General features: G+C 49.8%; 11 protein-coding genes across 11 annotated transcripts; 6 read left to right on the top strand and 5 right to left on the bottom strand.

Annotated features, from left to right (window-relative positions):
* Nucleotides 1-128: 128 nt before the first annotated feature.
* M430DRAFT_28975 (hypothetical protein) lies at nt 129-1843 on the top strand (the record flags this gene model as incomplete). The annotated part of the gene is made up of 3 exons (XM_024865836.1): nt 129-389; nt 461-623; nt 684-1843. 3 exons carry the CDS (start codon nt 129-131, stop codon nt 1841-1843), a joined length of 1584 nt encoding a protein of 527 aa, XP_024719552.1.
* A 300-nt stretch (nt 1844-2143) lies between these two features.
* On the top strand, nt 2144-3067 carry M430DRAFT_43228 (hypothetical protein; the record flags this gene model as incomplete). The annotated part of the gene is made up of 4 exons (XM_024867603.1): nt 2144-2321; nt 2379-2418; nt 2489-2505; nt 2559-3067. Exons 1-4 carry the CDS (start codon nt 2264-2266, stop codon nt 3065-3067), a joined length of 624 nt encoding a protein of 207 aa, XP_024719551.1. The 5' UTR covers nt 2144-2263.
* Nucleotides 3068-3367: 300 nt separating this feature from the next.
* On the bottom strand, nt 3368-4673 carry M430DRAFT_43227 (hypothetical protein). Its single transcript, XM_024867602.1, has 5 exons — nt 4532-4673; nt 4373-4465; nt 4300-4325; nt 3815-4136; nt 3368-3755 (listed from the first exon to the last, which is right to left on the bottom strand). The coding sequence occupies exons 1-5, from the start codon at nt 4541-4543 to the stop codon at nt 3399-3401; spliced, it is 810 nt and encodes a 269-aa protein (XP_024719550.1). The 5' UTR covers nt 4544-4673; the 3' UTR covers nt 3368-3398.
* Nucleotides 4674-4948: 275 nt separating this feature from the next.
* On the top strand, nt 4949-6010 carry M430DRAFT_104932 (hypothetical protein; the record flags this gene model as incomplete). The annotated part of the gene is made up of 1 exon (XM_024860968.1): nt 4949-6010. One exon carries the CDS (start codon nt 4949-4951, stop codon nt 6008-6010), a length of 1062 nt encoding a protein of 353 aa, XP_024719549.1.
* Nucleotides 5986-6807, bottom strand: M430DRAFT_35775 (hypothetical protein). The gene is made up of 3 exons (XM_024866809.1): nt 6685-6807; nt 6601-6637; nt 5986-6483 (listed from the first exon to the last, which is right to left on the bottom strand). Exons 1-3 carry the CDS (start codon nt 6748-6750, stop codon nt 6290-6292), a joined length of 297 nt encoding a protein of 98 aa, XP_024719548.1. The 5' UTR covers nt 6751-6807; the 3' UTR covers nt 5986-6289.
* Nucleotides 6808-8220: 1413 nt separating this feature from the next.
* On the top strand, nt 8221-8933 carry M430DRAFT_277186 (hypothetical protein; the record flags this gene model as incomplete). The annotated part of the gene is made up of 1 exon (XM_024865702.1): nt 8221-8933. A coding segment is annotated over one exon (418 nt), but the record flags the coding sequence as incomplete, so codon positions are not given.
* M430DRAFT_142232 (hypothetical protein) lies at nt 8626-9716 on the bottom strand. The gene is made up of 3 exons (XM_024862754.1): nt 9534-9716; nt 9266-9432; nt 8626-9163 (listed from the first exon to the last, which is right to left on the bottom strand). The coding sequence occupies exons 1-3, from the start codon at nt 9561-9563 to the stop codon at nt 8995-8997; spliced, it is 366 nt and encodes a 121-aa protein (XP_024719546.1). The 5' UTR covers nt 9564-9716; the 3' UTR covers nt 8626-8994.
* A 406-nt stretch (nt 9717-10122) lies between these two features.
* On the top strand, nt 10123-11964 carry M430DRAFT_142230 (hypothetical protein). Its single transcript, XM_024862753.1, has 6 exons — nt 10123-10516; nt 10573-10761; nt 10822-10844; nt 10895-11011; nt 11064-11428; nt 11478-11964. The coding sequence occupies exons 1-6, from the start codon at nt 10429-10431 to the stop codon at nt 11698-11700; spliced, it is 1005 nt and encodes a 334-aa protein (XP_024719545.1). The 5' UTR covers nt 10123-10428; the 3' UTR covers nt 11701-11964.
* Nucleotides 11836-12498, bottom strand: M430DRAFT_255049 (hypothetical protein). The gene is made up of 2 exons (XM_024865254.1): nt 12086-12498; nt 11836-12036 (listed from the first exon to the last, which is right to left on the bottom strand). The coding sequence occupies exons 1-2, from the start codon at nt 12413-12415 to the stop codon at nt 11971-11973; spliced, it is 396 nt and encodes a 131-aa protein (XP_024719544.1). The 5' UTR covers nt 12416-12498; the 3' UTR covers nt 11836-11970.
* Nucleotides 12499-13664: 1166 nt separating this feature from the next.
* M430DRAFT_35772 (hypothetical protein) lies at nt 13665-15162 on the top strand (the record flags this gene model as incomplete). The annotated part of the gene is made up of 2 exons (XM_024866808.1): nt 13665-14051; nt 14103-15162. Coding segments are annotated over exons 1-2 (1309 nt in total), but the record flags the coding sequence as incomplete, so codon positions are not given.
* A 595-nt stretch (nt 15163-15757) lies between these two features.
* On the bottom strand, nt 15758-16458 carry M430DRAFT_255045 (hypothetical protein). Its single transcript, XM_024865253.1, has 5 exons — nt 16317-16458; nt 16222-16247; nt 16032-16160; nt 15879-15981; nt 15758-15819 (listed from the first exon to the last, which is right to left on the bottom strand). The coding sequence occupies exons 1-5, from the start codon at nt 16366-16368 to the stop codon at nt 15782-15784; spliced, it is 348 nt and encodes a 115-aa protein (XP_024719542.1). The 5' UTR covers nt 16369-16458; the 3' UTR covers nt 15758-15781.
* Between the last annotated feature and the right edge of the window lie 50 nt (nt 16459-16508).

The raw sequence follows: 16508 nt of genomic DNA, 5'->3' as shown, positions 1-16508 counted from the left end.
CATTCCGTGACTTTTTCGAACCAAGGTTATCCTCCCAACTGCCCTTCTCCTGGAACCCCTCAGCTCCTGGGCTAGGAGGATCGTCCGCCAGAAAGACTTGATCGCGGTCCCCTCTTTCAGTGGTCGCCATGGCCTCCCAGGCAGCTATATTCGCCGAAACCATTGCTGGCATGAAAAAGGCTGTTAAGAGAAAAGCATACGGTACGGCAACACCCCTGTGGCCCGACCAATCTGCGAGAATCTTGCTAATCGTACCCTGCGATGTAGACTCCGATTCCGACAGTTCGGTCGAACAGCTTATGAACCGAGGGAATAAATTGAGAAAGAGGGCGAGATATGTCCATGACGGTCAATTGGCTCCACCAACAGGCCCTCAAGTTTACAAAAGGGTAGGCAATTGTCTCGCAATAGCACAAGGGCCCATCCACACATTTGGCGCATTTGCTGATACTAATACCAGAGAATCGAACACGCCGGTTTTCAGCGGGATATCATAAGTCGAAACCCCCCACTGGTTGACGAGGATGGTTACGAGGTTGATAGCGAGGATGATGACGAAAGGGCCCAGGCTGCGATGGCTGCAGCTGCAGAGTTTGACCCTTATGCGGACGTGAAGATTGAACGTATGGATCCCTCCATATCTGAGGAGTGAAAGCTGGTTCCCCCGCTAACAATATGCTTAGACCTTCTCGCGCCGTTGACAGCTGCATCCGATTTACCTGACCATCCGACCCTGTCAAAACCTTTCCTATCAAATACCCTCACTGAATTAACTCGACAAGCATGCGAGATGGTACAAAAAGAGAAGGCTTCGCTATGGAGAATCAAACATCTGTTAACAAGGCTGAGCGGCGATGATACATGGATTCCCTGCGAGACTGTAGAGACCGAGGACGACATTCTCCTCTTCGGCGATGATCGGGATATGCTCCGAGGCAACCATGGAAAGTCAATTGTCAAGGATGATGGAGAGCATCTGTCAACTGGCACATTAATATCAGACGAAGCGGTGCAGCAAGCCGGGCTGCTGATTGCGGAGGCCGAACAGCCCGTGGAAGCAGTGCTTGACGCGGCAAAAGAGGCGATTAAAAATACCGCAACTGAAACAGATATAACTATGACATCCGCGACGCAAACACCTGACGCAGATGCTGGGCCAAATGAACGAAATAGCAAACTGAAAGAGCTGCAGGAAGGCGATGACCATTCGAAGAAAGCCGAAGAAACACCGGATACCAGTACAAAGGCCCCTGATGATGGATCAATGGAAGTGGAAGAAGGAGCGAAAGCTTCAGGGCATGAGGGAACCACCGGAAAACAAGCACTGGAGACCGAAGCCATCGGTGCAGACGAAGGGATGGAAGAAGAGGATATACCTGCTCCTCATCGCATGCGAACACGAGCTCAAGCACAAGCTGCTTCAGACAACACTACAACTAGTAGAACACGGTCCGCGACTCCCGATTCTAGCATTGAACCCTTTGTACATCCATATTTCCTGGCGCCACCGAATTCGCATCCAGATCGGGACCTTGGATTACCGAAACACGAGGCGGAGGAAACTAGGAGACTATTGCAACTGTATATACAGAAGCAGGAGGAAGTCTGCCGGGGCGCGCAAAGCGTTTATGAAGGTCTGCTTAAGGCTGATCGCTATCGACATTTGGTCATGAAATGGGCAAAAGCCGAAGCCCACGTTGGTGCCAATCGCGATATGTCTGATGGCGAAGACTGGTACGACAAAGAGGAATGGGGGCTGGATGAGGATCTCAAGAAGGGACAGGACGAAGAAGAGGAAGATGCTGCAACCACAGCCAAAAAGACGAGGACACGGCGGCAGTAGTCATGTTGAGTAGGCGTGATGGGTCGGAAAAGGCGCTTGGGAGATGGGCTGTAACTTGTCCCGCACGAAGATATCCAGGATCATTGGTGTATATCAAGGACGATCAAAGCCTTCACGTTGCATTGCTCGTGATCGCTAGGGAATATCCAGGCTTTTATTGAATATTTGGAAATAAATCACTTTTTTTTTCTGAGCAATTATGATAGAGCACTCAGCCGTGTGTCTTGGAAAGTTGAGCCTCATGACCCCTGTTCGGAGCCCCGGGTTCAACCTAACGTCATAAAATCTCAACTTGCCCACCTTTAACTACACGAGTACTGTCACGATATCCACACGACCGCGCGCAACTCTTCCTAATTTCTCACGGGCTTCTGTCTTCCCTTCCTCTTCCCAGTCGCTCATAAAGGATTCAAGATCAAAATGACAAGTTTTGTGGGCAGCAAAAGCCTCATAGACTTTGACCAGAAAAGTCTCGCAGGTATGCATAGAACTACCCAGCCGCCCGGCTAAACAGTCGCTCATAAGGTACTTTCAGTTGCCGCAGCTTCAATTGCGTTCAATCCTATCTTCTGGAAGTAAGCCACAACTTCCACCCCCCAGAATACATCCGTGCGCAGCAAACAGAACTGACGCCCAGCTTTGCAGTGTCGTCGCTCGTCAAGGTCGGTGTGACACCAATCCAGCTCTCCTTCAGCAAACCTAACGAGCCGCCCAGAATACCATAACAAGATCCTCACAAAGCTTGCTGGCGGCAACTCACGTCTAGCATGTTACGGCTTAGCAGTAGCGATCTTCTCCCTTGGCATCTTCCGCGACTTTCTCTATGAACAAGCCTTGAGAACCCAGCCCTCGCATCCGCTTCTCGAGACGGGGCTCACAAAGGTTATCGCAGGTGGGCTCTTCGCTTGCGGTAATGTGCTCGTCCTCTCTTCCATGTGGGCTCTCGGTGTCACGGGCACATACCTGGGTGACTATTTTGGCATCTTGATGGACAGTATGGTTACGGGGTTCCCGTTCAATGTCACGAGTGCCCCGATGTATTACGGATCCACCATGAGCTTCTTGGGAACGGCACTTTGGTTTGGGAAGCCCGCGGGGATTTTGTTGACCGCTGAGGTGTTGGCGGTGTACCTTATTGCCCTGAGATTCGAAGATCCGTTCACCGCCAGCATTTATGCTAAGAGGGAAAAGGAGCAAAAGAAGGGCGAGAAGAAAGCACTTTAATTCAGAGAGAATAGAGGGCCTGGTCCTGTCTGAGGAGATCCTGAGGATTGTGAGGATAGAGTAGCCGTTCGGTAATACCGAATGGTTAAGTTGCGTTGTGGTTTGGCGGCATATGCATGTACTCCGTAGAGATGGCGTTCAAAAAGGGGTTCAACAACGTTGCTTAGATATTCAACTACTTTGCATCGTAGGCGTTGGGGTAGGGCCCATGTAGAGATTCGTACATAAAAATATAATTTTTACTTCCAATCAGAGGTAATAATCAACCTGCCTGTCTATGCTGCGAGGTTAATGGGTGTTGCGAGTTCAAAATGCTTCGTATTCTTGGTCTTCAAACTTCGGGGTATACATCTGTTCTCCTAAGTAACGGCATCTCACTCTTGACCTTCTCCCTGTAATCCAAATCGATATCCACAATCCCAATTTCTGGCTCGGTTCCCTCCCCTGGGAGATCCAGAATGACCTTGCCCCATGGGTCTACGACCATGGAGTGTCCATAACTCCTTCGTTTCTCGTTGTGGAAGCCAACCTGAGCGGCAGCAATAACATATGCTTGAGTCTCAATGGCTCTGGATCTCAGTAAGACCTCCCAATGCGCCTTCCCAGTCGGAACTGTGAATGCGGAAGGATATGTGATGATCTGAGCATTCTGACGCTTGAGAGCCAACGCAATCTCAGGAAATCGAAGCTTATGTGATGTCAGAGGAGGAGCTATGTAGGAAGTCAGGGGGTAGGGGAACGAGGTACATCAAAACATATTGTGAGGCCAACACGACCGACGACCGTATCTACGGGGGGAACGATGGATTTCCCAGCTTCCACACTGTTGCTCTCTTTCAAAGCACCATAATCGAACAGGTGAAGTTTGTCATAAACCGCTTCGATGTCCCCTCTTTCGTTGATCCAGCAGCTCCTATTGCTGAGCTTGCCCTCGCTGGCGGGCACGTGGATCCCCACATTGATTGCCAAAGCGGATTCTTTAGCTGCTTTCCTTAGGCCAAGGACAAAAGGGCTTGTCTCCATTGGTCGAGCAAGTGATACTGACTCCGCCGGGCTGGATGCGATATAACTGATAGTCGGTAAGTCAGTAACTGCTTTATCATGCCACGAAAATGAGTCGTGGGACGTGTTAGTGAGGTGCAGGCGGTCCTATAACTCTCAAGATAGGAAGATGTAGAACCCAGGAGCCAGTTCATATTAGAAAAAACATCTTGCTCTCCAGGGAGCCTTACTCTGCTGCTTCGGGGAGGAAAAGGGCCTGGCTGAGAGTCAGATTCGAAGATTCGGATCACATAGGAGGCGTACTTTAGCTCCAGCGTCCACAGCTTTCTTTACTAAGATTTGACACAGGGCAAGGTTGTGGCTCATTGACGCCGTTGAGCAGAGCTGACCTACAGCCTGACCCGGATCTTAGTAATTGCAATAGTATACAGAAGACAGTGGGATTTCGAGGCGCACGCTTACCGCAATAGCCATGACTGCGGTATCTGTGGGGAACGTTAAGATGGGTATCTTTTGCTTTTTCTAGAGACTAGTAGAATAATACATCACGAGATGATAGGCACTTATGTAGATTTCTCGTGCACGTTGATAACATGATGTTGTTGTTGATGCTTTTAGATTCGGAATAGTCGACCGAGGTTACAGGGGTCGCCCAGTCAGCGATGTCAGCAAGGTCAGCAACGGCCGAGTGACGTCGCGGGTTTACGGAATTCTCCTGTTATTTTCGAAGCTCGCCCTGCCCTTACTGACTGTACCTTACCTTACCTCACCTTACACAAAAGAGCGCAACGACCGGCGATGTTTTGAGCATACACTCAGCATCGCAGGATCTTGTCCAATTACCTGTTATCCCAGCATGTTAATTTGAAAGGGATCGAAATGTCAAATGGCGCTCAGGCTGGGAGATCGTCGTCTTGTAAGCAAGCTCTTCTCTGCTTCTCTCTCTACTCCCCTCCCTGCTCTTCACTCAAGCTTCCGCACCATGTGCCTAACGCCCTTCTAGCATTCCATTTTGTAGCTGGTCTGTCGTCGGGCGTTCTCTCCGCGGTCCTCCTACAGCCTGCCGACCTTCTCAAAACCCGTGTACAACAATCCGGCCACACGTCCCTGCTTGCCACCATCCGCGAAATCTCCAAGTCACCGAATTCCATCCGATCTTTCTGGCGAGGAACAGTTCCTTCAGCTTTGCGAACTGGGTTTGGTTCTGCCATCTACTTCACAGGGCTGAACGCTCTACGCCAGAATGTTGCACGTTCGAACCTCCTGCGCTCGATGGGGGTGGTGGAGAACGGCAGAATGCCAACCTCCTCCTCCCTACCGAAGCTGTCGAATCTCGCAAACCTCACGACCGGCGCTGTAGCCAGAGCTGTGGCAGGATTCATTTTGATGCCCATGACTATCATCAAGGTCCGGTACGAGTCGAATCTGTACTCATATCAGTCAATTCTCGGTGCTAGCAAGGACATCCTCAAGACCGAAGGACTCAGAGGATTCTTTTCGGGATTTGGAGCGACAGCTATCAGAGACGCACCATACGCAGGGCTTTACGTACTATTTTACGAAGAGCTCAAGAAGAGACTGAGCTTGGTAGCTCAAAAAGTCCCGGTTACGGGGGAGCTATCAGTAGGCATGAAAGGATCTACGTCAGCATACATCAATTTTGGCTCCGGAATATTAGCAGCTGGCCTTGCGACAGCCATTACGAACCCCTTCGATGCTATCAAGACCAGGATACAACTGCAGCCGAAGGATTATTACAATATGCTTCATGCCGGGCGGAAGATGGTTCGGGATGACGGCATTAAATCTCTATTCGATGGGTTGGGGCTGCGAATGGGACGCAAGGCTGTGAGCTCAGCCTTGGCATGGACACTGTATGAAGAATTGATTAGAAGAGCGGAGCTAGCCTGGAAAAATACGCATGGCGAGGGCGTACTGTAACAACACTACTTTTTGAAATTGGACCAACAAAGATACCACTCAAATAATTCAAAAGTTTTCACCTCAAACCCCCCGATTCATGACATGTCAAGGACTTGATCTCAATCCTTCGGGCGGACTCTTATTGATTGATTGGGTATTTTCGATTTGGTATAGGAACGAGAATTTTGAAATATCACCAAAAAGCAACAACTCCACAAGGGAGCTCAAGACTCCTCCAAAAATCCAAATCTCAAGATGCACGAGTGTGTGTCGTTACTCCCTCTTCATATCCTCTCCTTATCGCCTGCCACCGGCTAGGTAGGTTAGCAATGCGGAAGGAGACGGCTTCCTCTCGTGGTGCTTCTTCTTTCGCACGAATTCAAACTCGGGCTCATGGTGTTTCTTCTTGCCTTCGATGGCAAGAATAGTGGTGGGCTGTCTGAGCTCTCGGATTTCACGAGTGTGGTTCCACAATAAATCTTGCTCGTGTTCTAAAAGCAAGGTTAGCACTCTATTTTGTTGAATGCAGAGCTTTGCGATAAAGGCAGGCTTCAAGAACCTAAGGAGAAGGGGGTCAGTCGAATGGGGGAATGGGGAATGACACGAACCTGGAACCCATCGCTTGATAAGAACATATTCGGGATCCTGGGATTTCATTAGCTCTTTTCTAATAGTTTGAGAGGGTGTCCTACCATATCGAATTCGTAGTCGATTCGGTATCGATTCAGCGTTTCGATCGAGAGATATTTTCGGGACATTCTGGTGTAGGTTTCCCGGGCTGGGGCTGGGGCTGGCTCGACGAACTTTTCCTTCTTCAAGACAGCGGCAATTTGTTTTTCGTCCATACCTGAGGTAGAAGATTTCTGAGTTAGTATGGCTCATAGGACGAGTACATGTCCAATGGGAGATAGACAAAAAGACATACCTGATTTCCGCAGGTCTTCCTGGAGTCGTCTCTTATACTCCTTCTCCCGCTCCTCTTTCTCCTTCTCCCTCTGCTCCTTTTCTTTCTTTTCTTTGGCCGCTTTTTCGGCCTCTTTCTGCTTGAATTCTTCTACCGCCTTCTCGGCTTCCTTCCTCAAGCGTTCTTTCTCCTCCTTAGCCCGTTTCTCATCGCGTAACCTCTTCAACTCCATCTCCTCCTTAATGCGCTTCTCTTCTTTCTCTCGCTCAGCCTCCAGCTTATACGCCTCAAGCTCCTTGCGAGCCTGCTCCAATTCATAGTCCTCCCGGGACGAACGAGGAGAGACGAAGGAGCGTGGTCGCGACCTAGACCGCGATCGATGATGAACGGGACGGGACAACTGGAGGTAGCGCGCATCCTCCTCCTCGTCCTCGTCCTCATAATCGTTATAGACCCGGTTGTTGATAATTACTGGGGGAGGGATGGGTGCCCGCTCCGGACTTGCTCGATGGCTGATAATTGATCGGGGCCTGGGCGGCGGACTCGGGTCGCGGTATTCAGGGACCCGATAGCTGGGTCCATGGGTGTAAATTATTGGGCGTTGGGCAGGAGGGTGGACGGGAGGGTGGATGGGAGCGTGTCGATGTTCTGGATAGATAGGGGATCCCCGACCGTGACGGATGCGGATATCGATGTCATCCTCGTCAGAGTAATAGCTGCTCATGGTTTCTGCGGGGGGAAATCACAGGTATGTTTCTGTGAATCACCGGAAGGCCTTGGGCAAATCGCGAGGGCTTGGAACACAGCCCTGCTTCCTTGGATGGGACGTCGTCGGCTCTGTACTATGTAGCGGGGTACAGCTATCAACTATACGACTTGACTACCTTATGTATCGGTTGGCGATAGGCACGATACGGGTGCGTCTTCGAGGAAATGCGATCGATCGCTGCTGGCTATGATGATGGAGAGACGTACGAGAGAAGAGGAGTCTGACAGAGTTGGGTGCAAAGATGTGGGATTTAGAAACAGGCGGTGTCAGCGGGAGGGAAGAGGGGGAGGGGGAGGGGGAGATGGGCATGGGGGCTGATTTAAGGGTGAACGCCGCGAGAATCAAACCAGTCATCGTTCAACTCGGCCCAAGCAGCAGCCAGCCCTACTACAGTGCTACTGCTACGAGTACGAGATGCTTGCAGCCTACTGCGGAGCATGCAGCCTACGATGCAAGTTGCAACTCTGCAACTCTACTACTTATCATTACTCCGTAATACTCCGCATCGCAATCGTCGACCACTCCTGCGACTCTCGTAAAAGCGACCTCCCAGGACTCAGAGTCCCAGAGCGTTGTCCCCTGGCACGGCTTGATCGATCTTTTGTCCTTCCCGAGGGGACCCTCGCGATACGCCCTGGGTCCCTGGCTCGCAGGCACACGCGATCTCTCGACTCTTGGTCTCTGCCAAGTTTCCACGTTTGATGGCGAATGGGTCACCGAATCCTTGGGCCTGCTCAAACTAATCTGGGCCCAACCCAATGTACGCAGGTTGGGCCTTGTACGGCCTCAGCTGGCTGGGATGTGGCCCACGAAGCGCCCAAACGCTGCTGTTTTGCTGCGAAATGGTTGGCGGATACTTGGTGGTTGGAGGTCGCTGGATGTTACCGTTATGTATTACATATATATATACCCATTTATTTATCTACAGGGACGCTTTGCACTGTATCGGCACTGCATATGGCATCGTTTCTGACTTGGATTATGTGTTTTTAATTTTGCTTCCTATTCGCCATCCCCTGTCGTGGATTGAGAATCCTGCATCCTGCATCCTCTGTTTGGGGTCCTGTACTGCGACCCCAACATTTTCGAGGGCAAATGTCACGACACTGGGTATATAACACATGATACTCGCTCACGGATGAACCGTGGTGAAACGGGCCGGCAAATCGCCCTACTCGGGACAAATCCACGCCATGTCGCGGACAGAAAGCCCCTGACTTGTTCTTCTTGCCCTCTCTGACACACCCGCCAGTTTGGCACATGTCCATCCCTCCCCATCCCGCCCCATCATCCCCAATCTACCCAGGCTCCTATTTTCCTGCAGCTTCATCATGCGCGCCCCCCGCTCTTGAAGATCTGATCAATGTGCTCCCGGCTATTCTTATGTGTCGTCTCAAGATACTGGAGCTTCTTTCCTAGATTCTCGACATCTGATTTCAACTCTGTTGTTTCGCTGGACAACCTCTTGTCAACTTCGGTTATAGGGCTGTAGACGAACCTGCGAAGAGAGGGTTATTAGTAGTGATCAAACCCGGTAGAAAGACAAAGTCGAAGCTCCGGGATGAAGAAAGAGAAGCGGGGTCATGAAGAGCTTGCTTACATTTTGCCCACGCCCTCATACACGTTGGTATCGGGAGGGAGTGTGGACACCTCGTTGGAAGTGAGCTGCAGCATGCGAATTTCGCGCTGCTTGGCTGATATCTGGGACCTGACAATGTTGATCTGTTGTTGAGCGGCTATGGCCTGGGTCTCAATTTCTTGGACCAGCTGGAATGATGGCTGTCAGTTTAGGTCCTGGAATAGATGTCCACCTCTTTATAGGTACGTCTGTCTTGAAGGAGGGGAGTTGTCTGATGATGGATCCTAACCTTTTGTAGAGCTTCATTTGGGATAGACATCTCGTCGCAGATGTGCCCGCAGTACAAGGGGGCAGACCTATTTGAAGAATTGACGGTGCTCTTGGGGTAAGGTTTGGTTGTAGAGGAGGCCTGAAGGTTTCCGCCGAGTACGGTAAGGGTTCATCAAAGCACCACTTGAGGACTTGAAGATGGAGTCATGTGGCGATAAGAGCACGTGGAGATAAGGTCATGACCGACTAATTTTCATTTTCATTTCTTGTGTTCCTATGTTCCTCGGTACCTTAGGACATGACGTAGCTAAGGTAAGATAGGTGTATCTGTCAGTCTACAGTATGTCGTAGCTAATAATAGTCTAGGTTAGTTAAGGTATGTCTTGTTATTTACCTTACTATTTATTAGAGACGCCTTGCTTTCGCATCCATTCTGAATCAGTCTTGCTAAGACAGACGTGTTACACGGAACAGAAGGCAAGGTAAGCTTTTATTTTCGTTCACCCACGGAGTCTACTATAGGCTACGCGATGACCTACTGCGGGTACGTTGTGGTGTCCCGCGGGAGCCGAACAGCGGTAGTCCCTACCTACCACTTCCCACACTTTACCTTAACTCCCTTTGCCTTTGCCTTATCACTCATCACCCTCCTTCTCCTTCACCTTCACCTTCACCTTCACCTCCACCTCCACCCTGCCTCCAAGATGTTTACCTAGGGTATTCTTTGTCCGTACGACACACTTGAATTCCGCAATCGCTGGCCTCTGCATCCTGATACTGCCTTCTGCATTACCCCTCCTGGCTTTGACTGACATACCGTCCTCCCGCACTTGCAGCGCTCCACAGTCCGAGGTTTCGCGGTGAACCACCCACACGCCCAACAGTAACACAGTTTCGCGCGATCTTATATCACCATGGGCTTCCACTTGCCATCTGTGCCATACCCCCCCACGCGGGAAGGTTTCTGGGCGCCAGTAACGTCTACCATCAATTGGTGTGAGGGTACTGTACTTCCACCCCTCGCCCTTCTCGGGACCCTTACTAATTTTCACTTGCAGAGGATTACTATGCCACGATCTACAGTGCGGAGATTGTTAACACGCTCACGAACCTGCTGTTTATCGCTCTCGGTGTGAAAGGCATACGGAATTGCCTTAAATATAAACACGACACTGTGTTTTTGGTCGCATTCATAGGATACACCCTGGTAGGCAGTGGCAGTTTTGCGTTCCACAGCACGCTGAAATGTAAGTGTTCTATAAGTGCGCAATCCTTCTTGAGGGTTTAAAGCCTGACACGAATCCTAGATCCTATGCAGCTTGTGGACGAGGTCTGTATTACTAGCTATTACCTTTCAAGCAACTTACTGAGTCCCTCTAGCTTTCCATGATCTATAGCTCAGTCATAATGCTGTATTCTTCCTTCTCTGTCTCACGTTCGGTTTTGTTCCGCCAAGTGCTGGGGTTCTCATTGGCGTCACTGGCAATCTTCATCACGGTAGGTGCCCCTTGTCCTGTCTTTTCTCGAAAGCAGTCTGCTGATTCGTCAGCTATATTACCACTACCTGCAAGACCCCGTCTTCCACCAGAACGCCTTTGCTATGATTACTATTCTCGTTGTCGGGCGTTCCGTCTACATGATGGAAATCAACCTTCGACCATCGCTGAGAAAGAAGTACCCAAACGCTTCGCATATTCCCCCGGGGACATTGTCACCTTCCGAGCAATTGGCAAATGAGGAGAGAGACAAGTTAATATTAAGAAGGATGTGGTTGATGGTGGGTTCCGGGGTCTCCATATTCTTAGGGGGCTTCGGAATATGGGCTCTGGATCGAGTATTCTGCTCAAATATACGACGATGGCGTCACCAGATTGGATTGCCATGGGGAATCCTTTTGGAAGGACACGGATGGTGGTAAGTACATCGCATAAATGTTTGTGGCTTACACCCTAACGTAAAACAGGCACATCATGACGGGGATTGGATCGTATTTTTACATTGTTTGGGCCATCTGGTTGAGGTACTGCTTGCATCAGAGCCAGGACAAGTATGCCCTGAATTGGCCGAGTGTTTTCTTTTCACTCCCCGAAGTGGTTCTCATCAAGGATCTAAAACCAACACCTGGAGTCAACGGTTCTCCAGTTAAGGGTGGATACACAAAGGGCGAAGATAGAAAATCTGTATAGAACCGGTATCTCTTGTTTCGCACTCAATAGACTAAAAAGCATGGTCTCGTCTAACAAAATCCAGCGTGGGAGGAAAAATTGGGCAGTATTCTTCCGGAAAGGGTTATCACTATCTCATAGAGTTCTGGTAGTTCTCTGTTGGTCTTATTCCTGAATATCCAAGCGTAAGCGCAGTTGCAACAGTATATCCGCTATCTACATGGTGATCAACTATATATAGTATTCGAGAATATGATAAGGTAGCCCGTCCGAATCATTCTTCTGGACTTCTTAGATAATGCCAATGAAAGGACAGCGCTTTCGCAGCCTCGTCGTAGCCTCGTCTCTGAAGGGATGCTGCTAATTTTAGCGCTGCAAGTCGAAATGTGGTTTCGGGTCTCCTCACCACCTCGAAACACGCAATCCCTCCCCACGCAGCAGTTGGGAATTCTGTGCCCCAATGAAATCTCAGATGCAGTTTATGCCAACAGTCTGAGCTGCCTGGCTGTTTTACAAATTGCGCTCTGGCAATTACCGGGTACACCGTCTTCTCTCCTCTTACACCTACAACGAACTGTGATGTATGACCAGGCGCAACTTCGAACGACGCGACGCGCCCCCATAAGAGAAGCACGGCTGGCATTCCAATGATGGCGGCTCCCACGAAGCAGTCTTCAAGATGGGGTTCATTTCTCCAGCAGGCAGTAGCCAATGTAGAGTCAAGACTCGACAACATCCTTACCGAGGGCTCGGAGGACGGTGGAAGGCCAAGCAAGCCAGCGACAGCAACGCAATCGGTCTCAGTTAAGCCAGAGAGCGGTAGGCAGCTCGGTCTCTAACTCCGGAGGGGATACTGACATGCTACAGGTGTTAGTCGCAGTTCTTCGAGGAGCAGCAAGTCGAACGATCGCTTGCAGGAACGGCTGGCAAGGGCGATAGCCGCAAAGAATTTAGCGCAGAAAGCCGACTCCCTCACAAAATCATTGGCGCCCTCTTCTGACAACAGCACAAATTCGAATAATGAGAGCCCACGACAGAGCTTGGATGTGCCGCCTAGGGAAGCTCGGACGGAAGCTGGAGATGGAGCTGGGACTCAACCAGAAACGCAGGCGGAAAATGGGGAGCCACGTATGATTGACACCAAGCCAACTACTTCTGACCCAGAAGAGAAGTTGGAAAGTGAAGGGAAGTCGAGTGGTCTAGAGGTGAAGGCAGAACAACTCGAGACACTGTCACGCCCTTCAACAGAATCTACCCAGTCCAGCGTACCTCGAGAATCAATAGACTTGATTCGATATCAAACCCCGGAGGCCGGTCTCTCTTCCGAAAGACCGTCTTCTGAGCTCGCAGATACGGGGCTCTCACTAAAAACACCAGCCGAATATGATATCCTTTTGAAGCAATTGCAAGCTGATTTCGAAACCTCTGAATTACAAAAGCACGAAGAGATTCATGGCTATATCGAGCGCATTGACGCACTACAAGCGAAGTTGCAATACTTGGCCAAAGAGAGCGCCGAGGCCTCTAGGAAAGCCAGTGACTCGGCACCTGCGGGTTCTCTGGAAAAGAAATTAGCGGACAAGGAAGAGCAAGTCGCACTATTGATGGAGGAAGGGCAAAAGCTTTCCAAAAAAGAGCTCACCCATCTTACCACAATCAAGAAATTGCGTGCGAAGATCCAAGAAGATAACAAAGAGCTTACGGAAGTCAGGAAAAAGCAAGAAAAGGCAGAAAAGGATGCCGCGCTTGCCGCTGATCGTTTGAAACGAGCTGAAAACTCGGAGAAGCAGGTCAACGAGAAGCAAAGGCAGATACTTCAATTACAAAAGGAAATCGAATCGCTGAAAGCAGCAGGAGATTCCAAAGACGTTACTATTGCAGATCTAAGATCGCAACTGGAGGAGGCGGTAACACAGGGAAAGCAGGCAGAACTTAAGCTTACCAATGAATCCCTCGAGTTGGAAAGGAAGAAGGTTGCAGAACTTGAGGAAAATATTGCAAATATGAAGATCGAGAAGGATCTCGTCGCTGACAGGGCGCAAGCGCAAATCAAAGAGCTTCGGGAGAAAATGGAGAAGGATTCTGAGCGTGCCCGCGTTACAGAGCTGGAGATGAAGTCTGAACAGCAAATGCTAGAAAGCAAACTAGAAGTCATGAGAGCGAGAGCTGAGGAGGTATCGACAGGAGCCACGGGTGACGCACAAGCCAAATTACTACGGCAAATTGAGACCTTGCAGACTCAATATGTTGTCGCGAGCGAAAATTGGCAGGGTATTGAAGCATCCCTGATTGCAAGAGCTACAAGTCTCGAGAAGGAAAGGGACGAGGCAACTCGAAGAGAGGCAGACATTCGACGAAAGGCTCGAGAAGTCGTAAGTCAGATAAGAAATATTGCTATAACTCCTGTTCTAACAAGCATACAGACCCTGAAAGTCAAACGCAACGAGGATGAGCTCGAAGAACTAAGACCGAAACTGCCTAGTTTGCAGCAAGAGCTTGCCGCTCAGAAAGCACAGCTTGATAGCTTGCAGCAACGTGCAAAAGAGGCAGAGGCCGCCTTGATTGAAGCCCGGGCAGCATTCGATCAAGAAAGGCAAGCTTGGCAATCTGAGCTGCTGCAACGTATAGATGAGGAGAGACAAAAATGGCAAGAGGAGACAGCTGGCCAAGGCTTTCTTAGTCCCGGCCGTGTGGACTCACCTCTTGCATCGCCTCGCAGAGGATTTACCCCAGAGTTTCTAGGATTCCAAACCTTGCCGATAAGGGGAACAACGGCTCGCTCTATAACCAGCGATGTGCCCACAGCGGATCGGTTTCAGGCCCGTCGCCCTTCAGCTGTAGCTCTTGGTCGATCTTCAGGAGGGAATGGAAACCCCACAAGACAGGACTTGTTTCAATCAGTGACTGCAAATACTGAAGTTCCGGATACCCCTTCCATACACACCGATCAAGACGACTTCTTCGAGAATAATGCATCACTATCGTCCCCGCATCAAACGATAAACGACATGGTGTCTGCATCTACCGCTGGTGCGGGACCGTCCGTTCAACTGGTAGAAAGAATGAGCTCTGCAGTGCGACGGTTGGAGAGTGAAAAAGTCGCCACCAAGGAAGATATAGCAAGACTTTCTGCTCAGCGAGATGAGGCAAGAGCCGAGATCGTTGCTCTCATGAAAGAAGTTGAAGCGAAGAAGGCTGCAGATGCTAGAGTTGCAGAACTGGAAGCAGAAGTTGAGGAGATCAAGGCAAGATATGAAACGACATTAGAGATGTTAGGGGAGAAGAGCGAGCTGGTGGATGAGCTACGGAGCGACATTGATGATATTAAAGCTATGTATCGGGAGCTCGTTGAAAGGACAGTGAAATGAGAGGATGGGAGGTGATACAAAAATATCGCCTCATTACAGGCGACTTGATAAAAGCGGGATGGTATCAGGAGTTACCAACAGCACGAAGAAAGATGCGGGGATTTCTCAAGGAGCTGTCTTAACGAGGATATGGAAATACTTCGAATTTGCCCAAGATGCTCAATGGACATTTGGGTGTTGCAACCATTTGAGAAAGCTTTTAGATTATAATATTCATAGCACGCTATAATTCTATACCCTCACGCTCTGCACTTTGCAAGATGAACTTCCGGACCTGAAAGAAGTTAATACGCGCTGACTTTATGCATGTGAAACAACTTGCCTGAGCGTCAGGAGCGAGGTCCATTGCCAGAGATCCATCCACGTCCTTTTTATCTGTCTCCGCACCAGCTTTCAAGAGGGCAACCGCTGTGTCACCTGTAGGACTGTCAGAATTTCCCGCAAAGCAAAGAGAAGGCCAAGACCCACCGTGTCCTTCAGCTACAGCATGATGCAATGGAGTCTGACCGGCAATATCAGCCGGGTTCAAGGGACTCCTATGCTTCAAAAGAAGCTCGACCATAGGGACCGATCCGACAGCTGCAGCTCTGTGGATGGCATATTGCCCCCTTTTATCCTTCACTCGGGCCGACGCTGGCGGCTTGCTTTCCAATAACTTTCGGGCAAGATCTAGATTATTCTTCGATGCTACGAAGTGAAGTGCAGTCTGTTCTCCTATTTAGACCAGAATAATACTAAGCGGGGTGTAGATAACCTACTTGACCACTGAAATCTGTAGAGAAATGTGAACAGACTGAACATGCAAGCAATAGGGAGAGGCTGCCCACTCACTTTTGGCATTAACATCTGCCCCTTTCCCAAGGAAAAGATCTACCAGCCCTTCTCCATCCTTGAGGCTCACGGCAATCATAAGAGGGGTCCATCCTGAGCCGTCCTGATGAGGGGTGAGCGATCTCTTCACAAGAAAAGTTAGAAGGGGCCTACCTGAACATCAGGATCAAAGTCCTTCACTGCGGATAGCAGGATTGCGGTTTCCGCGTGGCCGTGAGAAACAGCCCAGTGGATGGGCAACCGCTCATCATCATCACGTTGATTCGCAAGCTTGGGATTGGCCTATTTCATATATAAGTAAATGCCCGTAAGAAAAAAAGATTGGGTGCTCTGGAACACTCACGTTTAAAAGTGATTCGACGACACTCGCTATCAAATACTAGAGTTAGCAGCTGATGAGGTATCGGTTCATGTTGATGCTGAGGCTGATGATCATACTTTTTCCCTCCCTGGCGGCCTCATGGATGGCAAATTTAGAGGGTTCATCCATAGTGTCTCAGACTTATATGAGGCTTGGTATAACAAGTCTTAAAAGAAAGATAATTCAATCAACGAGGTTCATGGTCAAGGGGAGATTGCTGTTCATCAGCTGTTCATCACCCCTCCAGCCTGAAGGCCGGCGCATCACGT

This window comes from Amorphotheca resinae, assembly GCF_003019875.1.
Source record: "Amorphotheca resinae ATCC 22711 unplaced genomic scaffold M430scaffold_8, whole genome shotgun sequence".
In the NCBI taxonomy this organism is placed as follows: Eukaryota; Fungi; Ascomycota; class Leotiomycetes; order Helotiales; family Amorphothecaceae; genus Amorphotheca; species Amorphotheca resinae.
Note: the sequence above shows the minus strand (reverse complement) of the source record. Positions and strands in the feature narration are given on the sequence as shown.

What these genes read in the sequence shown, in the direction of transcription:
- M430DRAFT_43227 (XM_024867602.1), bottom strand. An exon ending in TTCCTCCCCGAAGCAGCAGA is followed by an intron (nt 4,137 to 4,299) that starts GTAAGGCTCCCT and finishes ACCGACTATCAG; the next exon opens with TTATATCGCATCCAGCCCGG. An exon ending in GCCTCACAATATGTTTTGAT is followed by an intron (nt 3,756 to 3,814) that starts GTACCTCGTTCC and finishes ACATCACATAAG; the next exon opens with CTTCGATTTCCTGAGATTGC.
- M430DRAFT_35775 (XM_024866809.1), bottom strand. Translation starts at nt 6,750, where the DNA reads ATGTCCCGAAAATATCTCTCGATCGAAACGCTGAATCGATACCGAATC. An exon ending in TCGACTACGAATTCGATATG is followed by an intron (nt 6,638 to 6,684) that starts GTAGGACACCCT and finishes ATGAAATCCCAG; the next exon opens with GATCCCGAATATGTTCTTAT. An exon ending in TATCAAGCGATGGGTTCCAG is followed by an intron (nt 6,484 to 6,600) that starts GTTCGTGTCATT and finishes CCTTGCTTTTAG; the next exon opens with AACACGAGCAAGATTTATTG.
- M430DRAFT_142232 (XM_024862754.1), bottom strand. Translation starts at nt 9,563, where the DNA reads ATGTCTATCCCAAATGAAGCTCTACAAAAG. An exon ending in CAAATGAAGCTCTACAAAAG is followed by an intron (nt 9,433 to 9,533) that starts GTTAGGATCCAT and finishes CCATCATTCCAG; the next exon opens with CTGGTCCAAGAAATTGAGAC. An exon ending in TATGAGGGCGTGGGCAAAAT is followed by an intron (nt 9,164 to 9,265) that starts GTAAGCAAGCTC and finishes CTCTCTTCGCAG; the next exon opens with GTTCGTCTACAGCCCTATAA.
- M430DRAFT_142230 (XM_024862753.1), top strand. Translation starts at nt 10,429, where the DNA reads ATGGGCTTCCACTTGCCATCTGTGCCATACCCCCCCACGCGGGAAGGT. An exon ending in GTTCCACAGCACGCTGAAAT is followed by an intron (nt 10,762 to 10,821) that starts GTAAGTGTTCTA and finishes CACGAATCCTAG; the next exon opens with ATCCTATGCAGCTTGTGGAC. An exon ending in CTATGCAGCTTGTGGACGAG is followed by an intron (nt 10,845 to 10,894) that starts GTCTGTATTACT and finishes GAGTCCCTCTAG; the next exon opens with CTTTCCATGATCTATAGCTC.
- M430DRAFT_255049 (XM_024865254.1), bottom strand. Translation starts at nt 12,415, where the DNA reads ATGTTGTCGAGTCTTGACTCTACATTGGCTACTGCCTGCTGGAGAAAT. An exon ending in GGATTGCGTGTTTCGAGGTG is followed by an intron (nt 12,037 to 12,085) that starts GTGAGGAGACCC and finishes TAAAATTAGCAG; the next exon opens with CATCCCTTCAGAGACGAGGC.
- M430DRAFT_255045 (XM_024865253.1), bottom strand. Translation starts at nt 16,368, where the DNA reads ATGGATGAACCCTCTAAATTTGCCATCCATGAGGCCGCCAGGGAGGGA. An exon ending in TCGTCGAATCACTTTTAAAC is followed by an intron (nt 16,161 to 16,221) that starts GTGAGTGTTCCA and finishes TATATGAAATAG; the next exon opens with GCCAATCCCAAGCTTGCGAA. An exon ending in ACTTTGATCCTGATGTTCAG is followed by an intron (nt 15,982 to 16,031) that starts GTAGGCCCCTTC and finishes ACCCCTCATCAG; the next exon opens with GACGGCTCAGGATGGACCCC.